Raw genomic sequence first — 19564 nt, forward strand, 5'->3', positions numbered from 1 at the left:
AGTAATTTCTGGATTGACACCCCCGCATTGGGAACTCATCTGAGACAACCAAAGAGTTTTCAAACAAGTTGCCAAACAGCTGTCAGAAGATGCAGGATTTTTGATCATTACTGACCTGTTCACCAGCAAACCAGAGACCTTGTAATATGTCCCTTTAAGAGTCCCCAGAGCCATCCAGTCTCTCAGAACACAGGGACAACTGTAGCTGAACACAGCTTTACCGGAAGTGGCTGAAACAGCCTGCACAAGCCTTATAAACATCTCAAGAGCACTGAAGTCAAAAGGCTTTGGTTAGTCAGTAAATCACCCTGTCTGCTCTACCCAGACCATAACAGGATTTAGCAGCCTGCCAGCATCAGGCAGCTTTTTGCCTATACCCATAAAAAGCCATTTTCTTCAGAGAAGATCCAACTTTCAGAAGTGTAAATCAGGAAAGCAATATTAGCAACAAAAGTCAGGGCTAAAAAAAATGCAGAATCACACCAAGAGTAAAACAATCATCTGGAGAAATACTTTCTCAGGTTTACCTTGAGCAGAAGAGGATATTTGCAAATTCTCTGTATTGGAGTCAGCAGATAACCCTCTAGCGGAATGTCTGTTGTCTTTCTGCCTCCCAAGAGCATGCAACCCTATAATCAAAAAAAGAAACAAATGTTACCTCAGACATAAAGCTTTCAGATGATTTTTGACACAAATATGTATATCTAAAACATGTCTCATGGTGAGAAAGCACTTTACCACACCTAAGGTACAGGAAATGGCATTTCCTTCACCATACAGATATCAAGTCTGACATACAGCCATCAAGCTTGCAAAGTTCTGCAGGCATCAGCAGAAGAAAATTTTTGGTGGATAACAATGGCTGTGCAGAATGGTATCTTCTCAGAGAAATACTATACAGCTGGTGACTCAAAAACTATTCTAACAATATGATGGCAAACAGCAAACCTAGATGGACCGTTACCTAAAATAATCCAACTTACCCCCACAACAGATACAACCTGTTGTCTTTGTTCGCTATGTAAAGTTGTATGCTGTCAGTCCAGAAAACTCTTGAAGGCTAAAATAAAGCCTACTGACTAGTAATCATGTAATCAACTTTAGTCCAATTGTTATGTTTGAACTGAACTGGAATTGAAACAAATTAGTCATCTACATAACATCCACCAATTCTCTGGCAAAACATTATGCCTGAGCACAGCTGGACAAACAGCTTGGGCACACTGGCTGGCTAACTAGCACAGAGGGAACTTCTCAACAGATTATGGAAATTCATTTCTCAGGATTGATATAGAAAGGGAGTTTAAGAACAGGGAATGACAGTGGGAAAAAAACAACTCTTATAGTACTTGAACTGTCCTTAATTTGTAACAATAATCTGTAGTCTTTGTGACAAATCAATACTGCCCTACTGTAAGCTTTTTACACATTCCCTAATGATTCTACTCTTGGTTGCTGCTAGAGACAGGTAGGAACTTCAGGTGGCCTTCAAGTCTATTTCAAATAAACTATGTCCACATTCCTATGCTCAACCATGAATATGGACTTTGCTCCAAAAGTCACTCCAGTTGCAAGCCTGTCCTGTACACACAGAAGTCGAACTTTAAATGCAGTTCAGCCAAGAAGTGCCTGCTTTGGGGCATCACCACGAAATACACGCTGTGGCACAGACACACTCTGAAATTTAGTGAGCTTTCTGGCTGTAGTACTTCAATTCTTCTCTTCAAGGAATGTTCACAGGCATCATACATTAAATCTCCTTAGTCCTAACTGGTATTTTTAACAGAAAATTGTGTGTAAAATAACCTGTCCCCAGGCTATTCTAGATCTGTGGCATTGGCTATCCAGCTCACAATGCTCCCTGTCCAGTTTCCAAGTCTCAAGTGATTCAGTCCTTGCCATCTCTTCTTTCAGCCCTCTCTCTAGCTCTGGGCTCAAAACTGCCCTTTAACACTTATTGACTTTTCAAACACATTCTCACATTCTATGTTTCAGCAGCTGTGAGGGGGCAATTGGGCCAAATCTATCCTCACAAGTAAAGCTTTGTACTTTAGTGCTGCCTTCTCTGCATAGTAGCATTGTAGCACTGGTTTGGGAGGCAGAGAAGGGAAGGGAGGCCTGGAAGAAACTACAGCACCACAGCTAAGCAGACACATCAGTGCAGCCCTTCTTCCTATATTTACTGCAACTTTAAGTTTCTTGGATTCAGGTGCTGCAGCAAGCCACAGCAGACAGTGTGACATCTTTGTTGTCCCTCATAATCAGTTTGCCAGCTGATGTCTCTAACACAAGCAGAAAACCGTCAATACAGTGGAAGTGGAGGACATTCTGAAGGTTGGGAAGGACTGGGTTTACATGCACCTTCATCACCTTTCTCATTGCTTACCCTCAGCAGAAGCACCCCAAAAAACCTCATGATTAAAGTAAGGGTCATTTAGTAATTCAAAGTAATGGTTTGATAAGGTTCATTAAAACTCAGACATGACAAGAGACTCTGCCTATGCAACAGCACGAGGGTAGGTTCCCTCTGAAGCCTGTATCTTGTGGCTACAGGAATGCTCTGTCTTGCTCTTGCTTGTGACTGATGTTTATATGGAAGTTTTCTTTTGCTGTACTACATTGGGAAAGAACAGAACTTTCATAGCAAGCAAAAAAAAAGAGCAGAAAGAAAAGCAGGTCCTTTGCAAGAAAGACAGTCTTTATTTCACTTCATAGAATTTACTAGGAAAAAAGCTGATGTGACAAATTATTCCCTCACCTATGTGCCACCCCAATACAAATGCCACTCATCCATGGTCAAGAAAACAAGACGTTCAAAAATCAAACAGAATTGGGCTGAAAGCAAGGAGGAGAAACAACCAAGAAAGGAAAGAAAAGTAAGGAATGCAGTGGTAGAAGGCAGTGCCCACTGACTGATTCTCCTTCCAGCCCAGCCTCCACGGTGTGTTTGAAGGCTGTATGGCCACAGTCCCTCCTTCCATGGGAGGTAGGTTACTTTTGATTTAAGCAGCAATGATGCACACAAAACAATTCGTCCAGACTACATTTCTTGCCCACAACTGGACTCATGGAGATAAGGGTGTCAGAAGCAGGTCACATTTTTCTCATAAGCCTTCAAATAGTGAATTGGTCAGAGAACTGAGCAGGGGACCAAATCCAATGGGAACTAGCCTCAGTCTTGCTGCTGACTTATTGCATTATTCCTTTCATCTGTGCTTGGTTTTTCTGTTGTTTTTTTTAAAGAAAATGTTCCTTGTTTCCACTGTACTCCTCCTGGTACAGTGCTCAGTTCTGTGCCTCAACTCATAAGTGATTTCAGTGCCCCTCCACCCTGAGTGCTCCATACCTGCAGTGGGTATTACCTGCAAAATGCCCAGCATTCCTGGGATACCAAAGAGCTTTTAGAGCACAGGGCAAAGTCAGATCATTCAGTCAAGAGTGCTAGAGAAGGTGCTTACCAGAAGGAATGTTCTCACTGTGGGGATCTTGTTCAATTCCATCAGCAGTCTGAGTGCCTTCTCATGGTTGCTACAGTACTCCTCATACACAAAGAATTTGTCTTTCTGCAAGGAAAAACAAAGTAACTTATTGACTCAGACACCACTGGAGAGATTATTTTGCCACAGTCTGCTACCAAATTCTTTATAAACAGAGGTGGACTCCAAGTGGCATGAGCATTGGAGTTTTCAGGAAGTGTGTGACACTCGTAATATGAGTAAATGTATATAGGTTCTCACTAATTCCTGACTTAATCATCTAAGTTAACAGAGACTTTTTTGAGCACTGAGACTTTCAGCACTTTTCCTCTAAATGCTTCACTGAGATCATTGGTATTCTTTCCTGAAAGGAGGGATTTTGCTGTCTTGGGAATACTTGCATGTGTGTCAGGATATTCCATGGAAGTAGCCAGAAGCAAAACAAAGCCAGGAGCAAGGGAGCTCACCACTCCTGCAGGAGGAAGAAAGCCAGGTGGAAGAGCCAAGGCCTGAAAGAAGCTCTGAGATCTAGAGGGGAACTATAACACAAAGCAGTCAGCTGGAAATCCCCTGCCTTCCAAGGGGTGAGAGCCAGGCCCCAGTAGGTTGGCTGGTTTACTGTGTTCTGAAACAAGCAGCAGACAAAACTTAACAAATATATATAACAGTTTCTGTAACTGAAAGAATTTCACCAAATACACACCAAATAACCAACATATTACAGATAATAAAGGAAGGGAAGGGTAGCTTCACAACTAGATTGAACTACTAACACTGGGACATGTCACACCCACCAGCACATGCTGGAATGAAATCCCCTGTTAAGAAATGAAGGTCAGCTGGCAGGTCAGGGTCAGCAAGTTCTGCTCTACTGATCTTCAGACTCAAAGACAGTGCAACTCCTTCTATCTAAAATGATCAGAGATGCTGAACCCATTCCAAACACTAGATATCTGGAAACACTGGAGTGATTCACAAAAGAAGCAGGAACAACTATTTCCATGCCAAGCAGACATGGTAAGGGGTGAGTTGATCCTCTCAAAGCTGGTAGGAAGAGCTGAACTTTCAGCAGCTATATTCAGAGCTTCCAGTATTGCATTCACCAGAATAAAAGGAGGGTCATGAGATTGTATTAGGCTTTAGGCAAAATGAATGATTCAGAAGCCAAAAAACCCATCATTTTTGAGTGTTTCTCGGGATAGCACTTTATTTCCTGGTTCAGGTTAGCTTCTATGCCATAATGCAGCACCATGTGGAGGTACCCAGACAAGCTAGTCTACATATCAAAAATAATTTCAAAGCCTTAGTGTGGCACTCTGCAGGGTAATATGTGAGGCTTTCTAGAGCTACCATCTCAGAGCATCAAGCCATGTAGCCAATGCCTTCCAGAGTTCACTGTTGCATTCACAGCAGGATTCTGGTCTGAAAACATTCTATCTGAACCTTTTAATCTCCCCAGAATTTGGAAGATAATTTTTTTGAGTTTTGATTGGAGTCCTAGCACTCTTAGAGCTTCTTGTGTCAGCTGAAGGTGCTTTCAGCATCTTGCTACTTTTAAGACCACTCACAGTGATCCAAGCAAAGAACTACTGCCAGCTGAAGGAGTTTACTAGCAGGAAACCATGGGACTACAGCTGCAGTCACTGGGTATTCCCTTTGCTATTGTCATAAGGAAAAGAAATTGCATTTATATTAGTTTAGGAGAATTTGACATTCTGGTCAGATGTTCAATGGTAGATATAAATGGTCAGAATTGGTAAAATGCTTTTGGGTTTGGTTTAATTAATTTTTCTTTTCCTTGTATTTCAAAAGAAAGAACTGAAAATAAATAGATTTATGTCCAAACACAAGAGCAATGGTACAGAGCAAATAAAACAGCCACAAAGGGTATGGTGGAAAGAGATGGAATGCAGATGTTCAGGACTTTTATCCTTCATCGGCAGTTGTTCATGTTGCTATTGGGGTGTAAAGAAACAAAAGTTTCTGACCACCAGATGCAGGAAAAGGCAGGCCTGGGTCCATAGCACAATAGGAAAAAGGCAACAGGATTGTTGTCAACCATAAAAACAGGAGAGTTACAGAGTAAAACAGACATAGAAGTTTTTCCCACATCTCCACTCACTTCTCCTCAATGCCGTGGATGCACACAAGCCCCATGCTTGACACTAAAACCAGCAGCCATTAACACAGAATCATCTGTTACATCAGTGCACACAAAATGTCACTGCTCAGGTTTCCGACTGCAGCTTTGAGTGCGTGGAGTTTAGGAGGCTATATTTATATGATGACAAAATCCTTTTGCTAAAGCTCAAGACGGTACAATAATTATACACACACCAAAGTGCTTTCCTCAAGTCTTTCCCAGCTGTACCCCATGCCATCGACCCACAAACATGAGAACTATGCTTAAAATTACTCCATGTCTGAAGTGTTTCATTTCCTCTCTGAGTGATACTCAGTCGTAGGCTCTCCCATAGCCTGGTGAGGAAATTATCAGTTACATAATTACAGATGTTAGCCCAGGAATTCTGAACTTGCAGTTGCTCTAGGTTAAAGTGCAATTATGGTCAGAGATGTGACCAGATAAAAATGGCACTTCCTTACTCAGCAAATCTGCAGGATACACAGCTAGACCTTCTGTTTTGGTGACAGAAGTAAGACTGTACTGTTCTCAGTTTGGTTAAAATAAGTGTTTAACCATTAGTTTATTCTCCAAACATGTTATTTTGGATCCACTAGTACTGCCCACAAATTAATGCAAATTTGAAACCAGTTTTGACTAAAAAAAACCAAATAAGACATTTGGAAAACTGCAACATTTTATCTGAACATATTTTTAACAAGGTACGGCATTTTCTTGTTTCAAAGCAGGCTGAAACCAACCTTGTCAAAATCGAAAACCTAAACAGAAGACATAATCCCCAATGACTTAGACAGTAAAAATGCTCACTCATGCAACATTGCTCCAAAAAATGAGCATAACACACATTTCCCTAGAACAAGATTCTAGCTATTACATCCCCAAACCTCTAGCAATATGGCAATATCAGAAACAAAGGATCAGACAATTCTGTGCCCTTCTGCTCAGTCACACACAGTCACACACCCTTTCCTGCCCTGCAAAAGCAAGCCGGTGCTCACAAGGTGTGGTCACACCACGGTCAGCCCACATGCCCTCTCTGACATTAGAGACACGTCTCACATGCTGTTTTTGTTTAAGGCTGTACACTGGATTTCAAATGAATATTCAAGGATGTTCTGTACCATCTGTTACAGTCACACTGCACTGCAGCTCCAGAATAAACTCTAGCACCTACCATCAGACAATGAATTTCTGATCACCTGACCAAATGGAGTACAGTAGGGCAGACAATGTCTCTTCTTCTGAAGGAAAACAATTTTTCCCACCTGAATATCAGAACAAGCACATTTCATCGTCTCTTAAAATACTTCAAAAAGACAATATGCATTAATTTATTTTTTTGAATTCTTGCAAAATCTGCTTGCTTGCTTTAGGTGTTACTCAAGACTTGAATCCTTCTGAAGTAAAGGTCCTTGGGACAATATTGGGCCCATAACAACTACCATCCCTTGATGTATTCAAAAAAGGTGTCAGTGTGGCACTTGGGCACATGGTTTAATGGTGAACATGGTGATGGTGCTGAGATGACATGGGACTTGATAGTCCTAAAGGTCTTTTCCAACCTTGATGATTCCATGATTCTCTAAAAGCAGTTTTCTGTTTCTGAAGGCTGGTGGATCCTTGCCAAGTAAGGCTCTTCTAGCCCAAGACAGACCAGGAAGAGTCAGGCCTATGTAGACTAGAGGACATTAAGCATACACAAATCTCATGAAGAGGACCCAAGCACTGCAGTCTGATGGAACTCCATATGGTGAATCTGGGGATTGCCACAAGGATATACGATACACAGAAACTTAAACATTGTCCACTAGAAAAATGCAGCGTCTGGATAAAACAATGCTTCAAGAATTCTCAAACTATTCACCAAATTTTTAAGTATTTTTAACACTAAGTTTCTAAAGAAAAGCACCTCTGCTACCATCCAGCTGCTGACAAGTACTGGACTCGTAATCAGGACCAGGAATGACCTTGCCAGGTGATCACAACAGTGGATGCACCAATACATTCAAGATTCAGGGGCCTTATGTCACTTTCTCACTGCAAGCCCCCCACAGGACTCAATGTGATTTGATGATAATGAAAAAGCAGCACTGAGGGAGTTCCAGCACTTCTTCTGAGCATATTGCCCCAACGGAACCCTGCCCAAAACAACAGACCAAAGAAATGTTCCCCACGGTTTTCCTGGGTGAAATGGCAAGAGTGGGTGCTGTGAGGAAAGCTCCTGAGCCCCACCGGGATGCACAGCGCTGGCAGCGAGCGGCTGCTGCAAGGGCTGCTTGGGCAGGGATTATGAACATCACACACCCCTGCCTGCAACACCAGGCAAGCACCTGCAGGAGTACTGTTTCTGAGGCACTTGAAATTGTGTTGCTTTTTTGAAACTTTTGGAACAAAAGCAGACAAATTCTCAGCAATAAAATGTGATCAGATGGGTGAGAAAAAAATAAAAAAATTCAACAGGAAAGGGAAGAGTTTCTAAAAATACATTGTTGTTTAGCTCAGTTTGATGTGGTGTCCATTGTTCTAACCTCATTCACAAGTTTTTTCCCACCCTACCTACAACTTTCATACAAGACACGCATTGTCATAGTATTCCTACAAGCCTCAGAGATTAGGGCTTGTTAAGGGACTGGAGAGCTTATGACAGGAAACTGTATTTTCAGATAGCATTGTCATTGTACTTACAAATTTTAAGAAAACATTTCCCAGTTCATGCTGAGACTGGGGTTCTGGTTGCAAACAAAATTCCAGAGCAGCCAGGAACTCCTTGTGAACACCAAGAATGTCTTCAATGTTAGAAAATAAGATCTGAAATATAAGGAGAAAAACATTGCTCGTTTAAATATATGTCAGCATTTTTTGCTAAGTACTAATGCCAAAATACTGTGGAGCTCTAGACTTACCATGATAGGATCCAGAGCTCTGACAGGGACTTGTAAAGAACGAATTACACTGTATTTGCCCTTTTCTTAGCCCCCTATAAAAATCTTTATTGCTACTGAAGTATCTGCTGTAAATTAAGGTTATCTTTGCAGACCCCTGAGCATGATAAATGCAAGCAACCTTTTTTAAGTCTTGAGAATATTTCCTATGAGAACATCCAGTTAAATGGAAACACAAGGCCAAACTCTTTTTGCAGGAGACAGAAGCAGGGAGTAGTTTGCCTTTCCTTCCCATGCATTAGAAATCCCTTTCTGATAGAAAGGGACTTGAAAGTATCACACACAAGGGTGTACCTGTAAATAGGAGACAAAATCTGCCAAATGGATCCAGCCTTACACTGCCCAGAGTACAGAATAGTGTACATTTCTCACAAATCTCAAGAGCAGCATTTAAAGTTCCCTTTCACTGACCTCAGTGACACCAAAAGGCACATATAGAGGGGAAGAGGCCCCTAGTTCAACCTTGTATTAAAAGACAATGGTGACAGCTAAATGATCCCTGTGATTAGAATATACGTGTGCTACGGGGAATAAACTGCCAGGGTGAAAGATGCCATAAACACATTATAAATCTTGGTCATTTTCCTACAAAATATGAGAAGAAAGTGTGAATCCATGTGTAGGAGACGGAATACTAGCTAGAGAGGGGCAGAAGTCCTGACATGATGTGACAGCCATCAGTACTGGGAGCCACTGGAGAGAAGGCTAAATGGGCAAAATAAATCCTGAAGTCTGCAGTGATATACGTGTTGCAGACAATGTTTCTATCACTTTGCTTTAACTATGTCACTTGCAAAGAGAAGACCTGCAGAGCAGTCAAGTAAGTTTTCACATTGGAAGAAGCTTCTCAGATCCGGCTCAGTGAGCAGGTGACCCTAAAGCATGCAGCACGACAGAACCAGCCTTCATCTTCCTGGCATTTGCTGTGAGAAGTGATCACGCCTAGCATCTCCAAACACTTCCTAAAATGCCTTACTGTAACACTAAACTCTTCAACTTCATGCAGTGGAATTTATTCACCAGATGTAGTACAGAGTCAGCCTGGCGGCTGGTGATGTGAAGCAATTCAGACAAACAATAATCTGTAAATTAAGTATAATCATTAAAGTTAGGACTGAAACCTCAATTCCTGGTTTAAAACCAGTTTGTCTGGTTTAGCATGGGTAGACAAGATCAGGAATTCAAGACCTTCCTCTTTGCAGGTAGCCAGGTTCAACTCCATACTTCCGTTACTCACAAAGATGGGCAGAGTATTTATCTCAAACTCCTTCAAGCTGACTGCCTGTCCAGAGCAGAGCCTGTTGTATCTTCCTTGTCTTTGCTTCCCTCTCCCTTCAGGAATTCTGAGATGCAGTGCTCTGCACCACCATAATTTCCCACTTGTGCCTCAGAGCTCCTTTCTAGTTCTCAAGAAGATGAAAGATTCCAACACACTGAATTTGCACTAACTGGCTCTGAACCCAAAAAAAGGCCAGCGATCTAGGATTCTTTCATTGTTCCCTAAAAACTTCCTGTCCTAATTCAAGTGGAGCCTGCAAGCGTTCTGTCACGTGGCTGAAAGTGATGTGCTGATGCAGTAGCCCTTGTCTGCATTGCTTTGCCAGAAGCTGTGCCAGAAGCGGATTAACAAGCAGGAGGAAAACATCTGTCAGGGATGATTTTTTCCTTCAGGAGCAGTCTTCAGGGGTGGTTTTTGATCCAAGCAGTATCTGTGCAAGCTAATGAATTCTGAGGTGATCAGTAAAGCTCTGCTTGCAGCAGAATTTGCAGGTAAGAGTCACTTGAAAATCAAGGCAGCAGGCAGACTTTGACTGCACAGGCTCTTGTACCAAATCCAGTTACCAGCCCTGTGCACACCCTCAAGTTGTACTGCCCTCAAACTGCTCTATCAGTGAAGTGACAACAGTGCCTGCTGTGAGCATAGCATAATAGTAACACATCCGGAGAGTTTTTCCCACATGAGGCAGTGAATAAATTCAAACCAATTTTTTATGATGTTGCTGCAGCTGTTAGTCACTGGCTCACTTGTAAAATCTGGGCCTGGCACAGGACTCAGTGTAGCCTTTCTGGAGAGGACTACAGTGGCTAAAGATTAGTGAAATTTCTGGTGCTTAGCACCAGCTGTAGGAGAAATCTGCAAAATAATACTGGAGGCAATAACCCAACTTATCTTAAAAACCACTTTCTCCTTTTGCTCAGAGGTGAGTGACTGCCTGAAGGCCCTGTATTTTCCTCTAGGCATTTCTGCACATGAAGAGAGTAAAAATGGGCTTCTCCTTACATAAGCTGCCAAATCACTTTTATAGTCTCTTCTACTGCCAGCCATCTCACAGCTCTCTGGTAACTCAAGACACATAATATCAGCAGGCAGATTATCAGAAGTCCCAAAACCACCTTGCTTTCCTAGCTCTACCAGCTAGGTGGTAGAAAGGAGTGGGAAATAAAAAACAAGTATCTTTCAACTGCAGGAAAGACAAATTATTCGGTATAGCAGGAGATGGGGGGTGGAAGGAGGAGACAATATTAACTCTGGAAACTACGGACACATGAAAACTGTGCGTTATAATTCTGTTTCGCCAGAAATAGGCTTAAGCCTTTTATTACTGAAGGGAAGTTCTCTTCTGAAAGCTGGGTATTGTAATAACAGCAATAAATGAGGTTTCACAGTGGCCTCAAAAAGATCCCCCCAGACATTTCAGGAATGACACAAAAATAAAGTGGTACTTCCCCAGAGGAGTATGAAGAAACTTCCAGTACAAATTCTGCTGTACAGGATTTGTAGGCACTGCATCTGATTATGTAGAAGTCATAATTAATATTCATTTTGATGACATGAATAATGATAGAATAATAATTGTCATCAACATCAACAAATAGTTGTGTAAGTTTATTTTCATGCAGAGCTTAGTTTTTGCACACTTCTATGTACACAAAGTCTACTGTCACTAATCACTTCTCTACTTTTTCTTCAGCCACCCCAAACTTACTCCAGATGCTGGACAGTGAGTTTTTGCAGAGTGGGGATTTCCAGATTTGAAGACAGCAAGAGGGTGAGCTCACAAAGCTGCCAGCAGTCTTGTTCCCAGCCCCTTCTGATGCCAGCCAGTCAATATCACACCTTGCTGGCCTGAAGAACTGACAGCCAAGGTGGGGCTGGAGCCCTGGTCACCTGGTACATGCAGGAAGCCTGGCACGAGAAATGGAGGAGCTAGCCAGGGGAAACACGCACCAGCTGCAGCAGCTCTGCAGGTGTGACACACTTCCTGCGGCTGCCCTGCTCCCACGATTCAGGAGCTCCAGGACCAAACACAAGTGCAGTAAAGCACCATCCAGTGGCAAACAAACTCTGTCCCACTCACCAGTGGGTTTCACTTGCGTTTGCGTATGAAGAGGGGTTTGGTTTCATGAGCATATGTGTACAAGGTAAGTTTTTTAGCCAAATAACTACAAGAAAGTGTTTTGTGTATTTATGACATTAATTAACAACATGCACCCCTGTGACCACAGGCACTACAGAAGCCTGTACCTCACAGTTCTCTACATCCCTTAAGTATTGCCAGTGCAAAATTCATTCAGGAACCTCCTCCTGCAAGGGTCTCAAAATACGCAGACCTCCCACAAAAACCCAATTTCCTTTTCACAAAAATGTAAAGGAAAATTCTTGCTTCCTTCTCATAAGCCCTATCAAATTTCTATAAGAAGAAAACAGCAGATGCAAATTGGCTAAGTGAACACTGTCAAGCAAAACAGACAAGGCCTGTGGATTCCCTGCCTTTCCTCTCATAAACATTGAAATGGCTCCTCAGTACTCTACTCAGCATTTCACAAATCTTGCCAAAAGTTAGTATTTCTAAAAACACTACACTGTTGTCAAATTTTACTAAAATTAGCTGGTGAGATGAAAAATTACTGGAAGATGACAGCTATAAGAATGGGCAAACAGATTGACAGATAAACTGTCAACATGAGCTCCTTTCCTTAGGGAATCAGCTTAATAATAAGCATCAATATGACAAGAGGATATTTGATATTCATATCCCTGAATCTAGCCTTTCATTGCATATCACTTCCCCTACCAAGGAAACAAGGAAGACAGAAGAAATACCTTAACATTCTCCTCTGTTATGTACTTCTCAGCTTTGTCCACTGCATTCTGTCGGATCCGGTGAAGAAATGCCTGCAGAGATAAAGGAAGATTTATGTTCAAATTCTTTGATAATAGTTTGATTTTACTCTTTTATTTCCTCTAGATTCCCATCGGCACAGTGTGGGTGATTACCTTTAAGACTGAAAGAATGTAAACATTGAGGAACTCCCCACCACAGATATCCAGGCTGCATGTGGGCACTACCAAAGACATTTCCTACAAACTGTTGGGCTTTGCCTGACAATAAATGTCTTCCCTTTGTTGAAGCTTTCGGCTTTAATTATCTGTTACTAGCCACAGACAACAGCAGAGTCCATTGGCTCCTCTGAAGGTTTCCCGTGTCTCGAGGATGCAGCTGTTCTGCCCCCGGGGCAGCGTATTTGGCCCACAGAGGTGTGTGTCAGCAAGGGACTGCAGTAACAAGGAAGGGACAGTCACACTGCTGGAGCTGAGGCACATCAGAGCCATGAGCTGGGGCTAGGGACAAGTTCAACAGCCTCAGTATGCAGGGAAGGGAAATGGAAATCACCAGACAGTGGCTGTGATACATACTGTCCTGTTCGCTTTATTTCAGTTGGTTAAAAAAAGACAAAGCAATGTTAGAACTTTTCACTTAGGTCGGGTTTCCTCTTCTCTCAGCTCTGCACAACTCTGGCTTTAACAGCCAAATCAATAAAAAGCTCTAGGCCAGATACAAAGGGACAGTGATCTGAGAATCAGCCTGAAAAGCATAACTCTGGCTACTGGAAGTTGCATTTGCACTGAACACATCCGCAAACCTATTTGATTCAGTAAGAAGGGTTTAGAAAACAACACTGCACGGGATTTCTATCTCAAGACTCCACTGGTTTAACAACTACTGGCTAAAAGGCACTTCTGAACTGAGAGCAGAGGATTTTCCTATCTACAGGCATCAACAGAGATGGAAATACCTGCAGGAAAGACTGAAGGGCAGCCAGTGAGGACAGAACCTGCTGCAATAAACTACATAACCTCTGCAAAGAAGGGAAGAGAGCTTTTCTCTCTGGTCTTGTCAGTGGTTTCTAACTTGCCTCCCACAAAAAGGAGTGAGCCCTAGGGAATGCAGTGATAAAGGATGAAAGAACTTCTCTTACCCACCTGAGAGAGTGAGGGGAAGTTGGTCATGTCTTTATTTAGGGCACAAAGCAGCTTGATAATAAAAAGCCTTTAAAAGCTGAACTATTCCTGAGCAAGGTCCATGTCAGCTGGCGCATACTCCTCTTTTGCTTTTTCCCTTTTGCCTGCTGGGATCAGCAGCAGCTTACAACCTGTTAAGAAGCAATGTCACTGAACCAAACTTGCAGCTTATGGAATGCCTTCATCTCTGGTGTTTTGCTCGTCAAACAGTGAACATGTTGCTCGGATTTTCAGCTCTAAAAGGGGCACATCTCAGCTCCAGCTTAGGCATTGCTCTCTGTCATTCATCAGCCATTCACACTTTACAGGGCAGGTACCAGTAAAAAAGACATTGATTAATGAGGCACAGAGACCCTACATCTGTTTTTAGTCCTGGATTTTCAAACCGCTTTTGAACAAATTTCAGGGACCACAACCACATTGCTCCTCTAGTATTGCTAAATAGGAAGAAGATCTTGACTAGATTCCAGCTAGATGTGGAGAACTCGGAGCAGTTTGTGGGGACTAAGAAGTCTGAAGAATAGATTCCTGCATCAAAGGAACAGAACACATGTGCCAGTGACAGAAGGGTTATTTTGTAAGGACCAGCCAGTCCACCTTGCCAATAATCTGGCCAGGAACTGAAGCACTCAGCAGCAGTTAGGGAACTGCCTGAATGAAGTGTTCAGCATGATGCCTGAGGACAGGAGGAATAGCTGCTGCACTCTCACTTCAGTGCTGGGTGTGAGAGCTGAGCAGTAGTAACCAGGCATCTGAGTCTTACAAGGTGGCATATCAGCCTAGAGACACTCATTTGCTAACGGTAAGTCAGGCAGTGATTTTCCTTGCTTTAATCACAAACATGTTTGGAGACAACAAACCCAACTGAAATGATCAATTAATCTACATAATTAGCAGCTCTACTGGTGACTAATAGTTACCTGCATGTCAGTCCTATAATAGAGAGCTGTACACAGGAAGTGCAAATCACATCAGCTGTTACAAGCCACTCAATAAAAAAGTGGAGACTGTTAATCTAAAAAACAGCTTTTCTGTGATGCTTGTCTGAAAAGACCACATGATGTGAGCACAAGAAAGGGAGAAAAGAAGAGAGGAAAATCAAACGAAAAATAAAAAAGGCATAGAAGCAGAGAGAGGAAGAAGGATGAAAGACCTAGAAAGGAAACAGACAGTCAACTTTGTAGATAGTCTTTCAAATCTCCTACAGCCTCTGATTTGCCTTCATGTGCATGGACAGCAGTCTATCCAGTAATAATAAAACAAAACAATTACACAATATTTTGGTCTTACAAATTTAATAGTCTACTTTCCAAAATGCAATTAACCTCAAATTAACAAAACTTACTGTATGCAGAACAAGTTTGTTCCCCATTTTTCAATACCTACTGAGGTGCAAGAAGAATCTTATGCAACACAATCATTCAAATAAAAAGTATGAAAACCACAAGCTATTAAACAGCAGCTCACGGAGATAATGCTGCATGTCCTGTTCACATGGCAACACCACTTTCTTCCAAACCACTTCCTGCTTGGAAAAAGCAACCCTTTTCCCAGAGATGTTATTCTGACATTCAGGTCAGCATTTCCCAAACTTCTCCAGTGATTTTTTTGTGCTGCTTGTTTTATTAGGGTCTAAGCTCATCTGTACCAGCACTTCCCTCTAGTCCCCTGGTGACACAGACTCCAACATCTATTACACAAGTAGTGTGCAATTCTTTTGGGGGAAGGAAATGCTATGATCTTTCACGAGACCTATTGATTTAGCTGGAAAATCAGAGTTATTTGGACCAGAACATCACAAAAGTGATGCCAGAAGAGAGAAGGTGGTGGTGGATGAATACTAAAAAAATTGCTGTGCCTATATCTTATTTACATTCCAAAATATTTTGTTATAGAAGAGGAAGTAGTTGAAAAGGTAAAAGATTGTCTGGCCACCTAAAGTTACTGAGACAAATTCTCTCTGGCTGCTCCAACCTCTACACACTCTACACAACTCATATATAAATTCAAGGGGTCTGGTCCTTGGCATTTTTCACAACGAGCTTTCAGGGACCCCACAGTATAACCCTTTTCATCTGCAACACCTTCAATCTCTGCAGCAACTAGCCTCCAAGGAGATATGGAAGCACGGGGTCAGCTTTTTAGGAGATCTTGGAAGTGTGACCTAGGGACTCTGAAAATTATTCCTAGGACACTGCAAGATGATCACAATCACCCCTCCATTGCAATCAAGAGGAGAAATCTCTACTGTGGTGTGCTGTTGGTTTCCTCTTCTCTGAAACTATCAGGTATTACTGAAACATCAACCAACTGCGGACCACTGAGACTGCTAGAGAGCTGAAACTGATGAACAGGCAACAAAAGTAGACTCTGCTTCCTTCTATCTTCTTGTTGTACCCTTGTGAGGACTTAAAAGGATAACGATTTCATAAAAAGCAGAAGATAAGAAGACGGCTGACATCTTTCCTCCTTATCCCCCCACGCTGCATTGCTCGCCGGCCACTCACACTGGGCCAGGTCTGAGCAACCCAAGCTATTTGGGCAGCAGAGGAAGACAGAAGCACTGGAAGAGCCCATGGATCCAGAACAAGAACAGGTCATGGCACAAGGCAGGGAAAAAATAGGAAACCAGGCTGATCAATTTTCATTCTCCTGACAAAGATTGTAAAGGCCCCATCTTCCATTTTAATGTGCTCAGGATTAGGAAAAAAGTCCTGAGAAGACTTGTTTTGGTTTAAAATTCTGCTGTGGTAACATAATGTTTATTTGTGCACTGTAACTTGTTGTCCCAGAGGTCTGCTATTCCCAAACTCAGAAGGCCACAGCTGATGCTCCTCATGTCATGCATAAGCACAATTTATAGTTTGTTTTACAGTACAAAGCCTTGCAGGATTCAAGCAAATCTATGACAAATTAGAATGAGCAGTGAAATGTTTCCTTTCTGCTTCACATCATGTTGGACAAGTTCCCTCCAATACAGACTAATAGAAACATGTTACAAATCTAGAATGAAATTTAAGTATAAAAGTTAATTTCATAAAACAAGTACTTTTTAATGGCCCCTTTTGTATGAAAGTGTTTTGTTCTTCTATCTATGGTCCTCATAATCCACTGTTTCAATGAAATCTCATTGTTTTGAGTGTCTTTGCAGCACCTCTAAACCACAAAAGCACAGAGTATATTTTAAGGAAAGAATATGCTAATGGTTAGTTGTTGTCACATGAAACAGTTGCCTACATGAAACACAAGAAGCAACTGGGATAACTCTTAAATGCTTTTCATATGAGCCTTGTTGAACTCAGCTTGTAGCCTTAACCAGGGAAAATTAGTATTTTCCATCTTCTGTGTAGCAGAAGTAACACAAGCCAAACACTTGGGATGAGGCAGTGACAGTTTGCTCATGCCCCTTCTCAAAATTCATGTTTAAGGCAGATACTTCCTCAAACTTTCAGAAATAGCAAGAGATTTCTTACCAAACAGCAAGGGAGGCAAAGGGTGCCTACCCCTGAGGGAAACGAAAAGGAGAACAGAAACAGACAGTGGTGAGGCAACTGGTTGCTGGAGAAGAACAACTTAAAGCACAATGCTATAAAACTTGTTTCCAGAACAGCTGACTGGAATGTCACATTGCACTTAAGAGAAAAGTGAGACAATTTCATTAAACTCATCAGTGATCAGGACTGATTCAGAACAAGAGTCCAGGGATGTAAATGAGCCTAGAATTTTCAGAGTCAATATTAATAAATTGCTTTACACTTGTGCCATCAATTGTTTAAAGCTTCTTACAAGTGCAGATATCCTGTTTCCAAGAACTGACAAACTAAGAGGCAACATGAACAATAAATTCCAACATTTGACCATTGCTAACATCTTCACCTTGCAACTGCAGCACAGGAGTCATATACATGATCAAGAACTTGCAAACATAATTTTAATTTCGCTTTTTTTCATCACTTGAATTAGTGTTGCCACAAAATTTGGCTGTTCGAAGTCTTTACCTCTGTACCAAAAACCCCTATTTTTTTAGCAAAGCAGCTCAAAGGTCCCGTGGGAACCTTTCGGCTTTACTGAAATAGTCTGACAAATTAAAATGAGTGTTTGCTGAAGTTCAAGTTTAAAGAGCAGATGCATCCTTGCTCATATTACTCAATTGTTAGCTTGTCATTTTGATCATGTTCTTTTGCTTTCTATCAGATAAGCAGTTCATAAGCTAAAGCTCTACACAAATGACAGGAAACAAAAATCCTGCATCCCCAGACCACCTGTTAAATTCAGTTCTTACCTGAGTTGACCTGAGGTCTGAAAGACAATGCAATAAATAATCTCAAAGTAACATAACAATGACTGCACAGGGCTATTCAAATCTTTCAGCATTTCCCCTCAAGGGTGTTGCAGGGGTCACAGCCTTGGGTCACCACCCAGCTTGGAATCCAGACACCTCAGCTGGCATGAGCCTGCTTCAGTTCTGCTGCTCCCGCCACGGCCTGCAGGGCTGTGCAGGGTAACCAAGGTCTACTGCTGTCCATCCTAGAGTCTGCTGGATTTTAAAGACAGATTAAGTAATTCTTGAGCAAATACAGATGACTGGCTTTCCAACATCTCTTGCTGTCCTGGGCAAACACCAGTATACAATATAGAATACTGGGCCTGACTCAGGTTTTTCAGTTGTGAAATTAAGTTAGAATATCAGAAATCAGAAGGAACTCCTTTGACATTACTAGCATTACACATGTAAAATGGAGCAATACTGAAGCAATAGTACTACCTTTAAAGAGCCTTTTACTATACCTCTTACTGGCAATCCAGCATTCCCTCACTGCTCAATTACTGGCTGCTATATTAATATTTCTATAAAAGCACATTTTAAATTATCAGTGTCTGGAAAAGAAGGAAGAACTTAAGCATCTGATGAGTTCATCACACTAAAATTCTCCTAAACAATAGAGCCACAGCTGTGAGAGAGAGCAACTCTGCAAAAACACTGTACTTGTAGCTGAGCTCTATAGGCAAATTAATTCATCAGCAAACACCTGAACAGGGACTTGCCTGATAGACAGAGGTGTTTAGTAAGAGGAAATAACACCAGAAATATCTTTTATTGCCCTAATTTCAGGCTTCCTGTGTATCAAACTGGCTTTAAAGCCTCAAAGCTTATTGGTACTTTTTTTTTTTAATCTATCCCCTGAAGAACTAAATTATTAGCTAACCAAAGTGATTCATTAAAAAAAAAAAAAGAAAAAGACACATCATGGAGTATCAAACACTCGGCAAACAGCTCAGGCAGTCTGAGCTGTAGAAGCTGCACAATCACTTCAAACACACAAAAACACAGGAGTTACAGGAGGCACTATCTCTTCCCACAGCAAACTGCATGAACATTCGCAAAATAAGCAGATTCCATTTCAGGTGAAACTGGAAAGACCCTCAGAAAAGAAATGCAGCTTCAGTTGCAAAATTCAGATATGTCACAAGGGAGAGATCCTTTGACCTGAACCACCACTCGTACTGGCAATTCAATAAACATTAACTAAGCAAATCATGGCAATTTGAAACTTCTTCCCCACTTCTTAGTCTGACATATGGTGAATGCTAATAAATACTACATGAAATATAAAGGAGCAGTCAGTAATTCTGCTATTTAAAATTAATTAATAAGTGAATGTATTAATAAAATGTTTGAATTAATAAACTTGGTTAT

At 41.6% G+C, this 19564-nt stretch overlaps 1 protein-coding gene across 1 annotated transcript in view; it reads right to left on the minus strand.

Moving 5' to 3' along the window:
• Nucleotides 1-19564, minus strand: part of PREX1 (phosphatidylinositol-3,4,5-trisphosphate dependent Rac exchange factor 1) — a gene marked incomplete at its 5' end in the record, with an annotated part of 111395 nt that overhangs the window by 53263 nt on the left and 38568 nt on the right. The window contains 4 exons of the mRNA XM_084217921.1: nucleotides 528-629; nucleotides 3459-3563; nucleotides 8305-8427; nucleotides 12667-12738. Of these exons, the coding sequence (XP_084074047.1) occupies nucleotides 528-629; nucleotides 3459-3563; nucleotides 8305-8427; nucleotides 12667-12738 (402 nt within the window). The remainder of the gene's footprint in view (nucleotides 1-527; nucleotides 630-3458; nucleotides 3564-8304; nucleotides 8428-12666; nucleotides 12739-19564) is intronic.

The sequence above is a fragment of the Fringilla coelebs genome (assembly GCF_963513975.1).
Source record: "Fringilla coelebs genome assembly, chromosome: 18".
Lineage (NCBI taxonomy): Eukaryota > Metazoa > Chordata > Aves > Passeriformes > Fringillidae > Fringilla > Fringilla coelebs.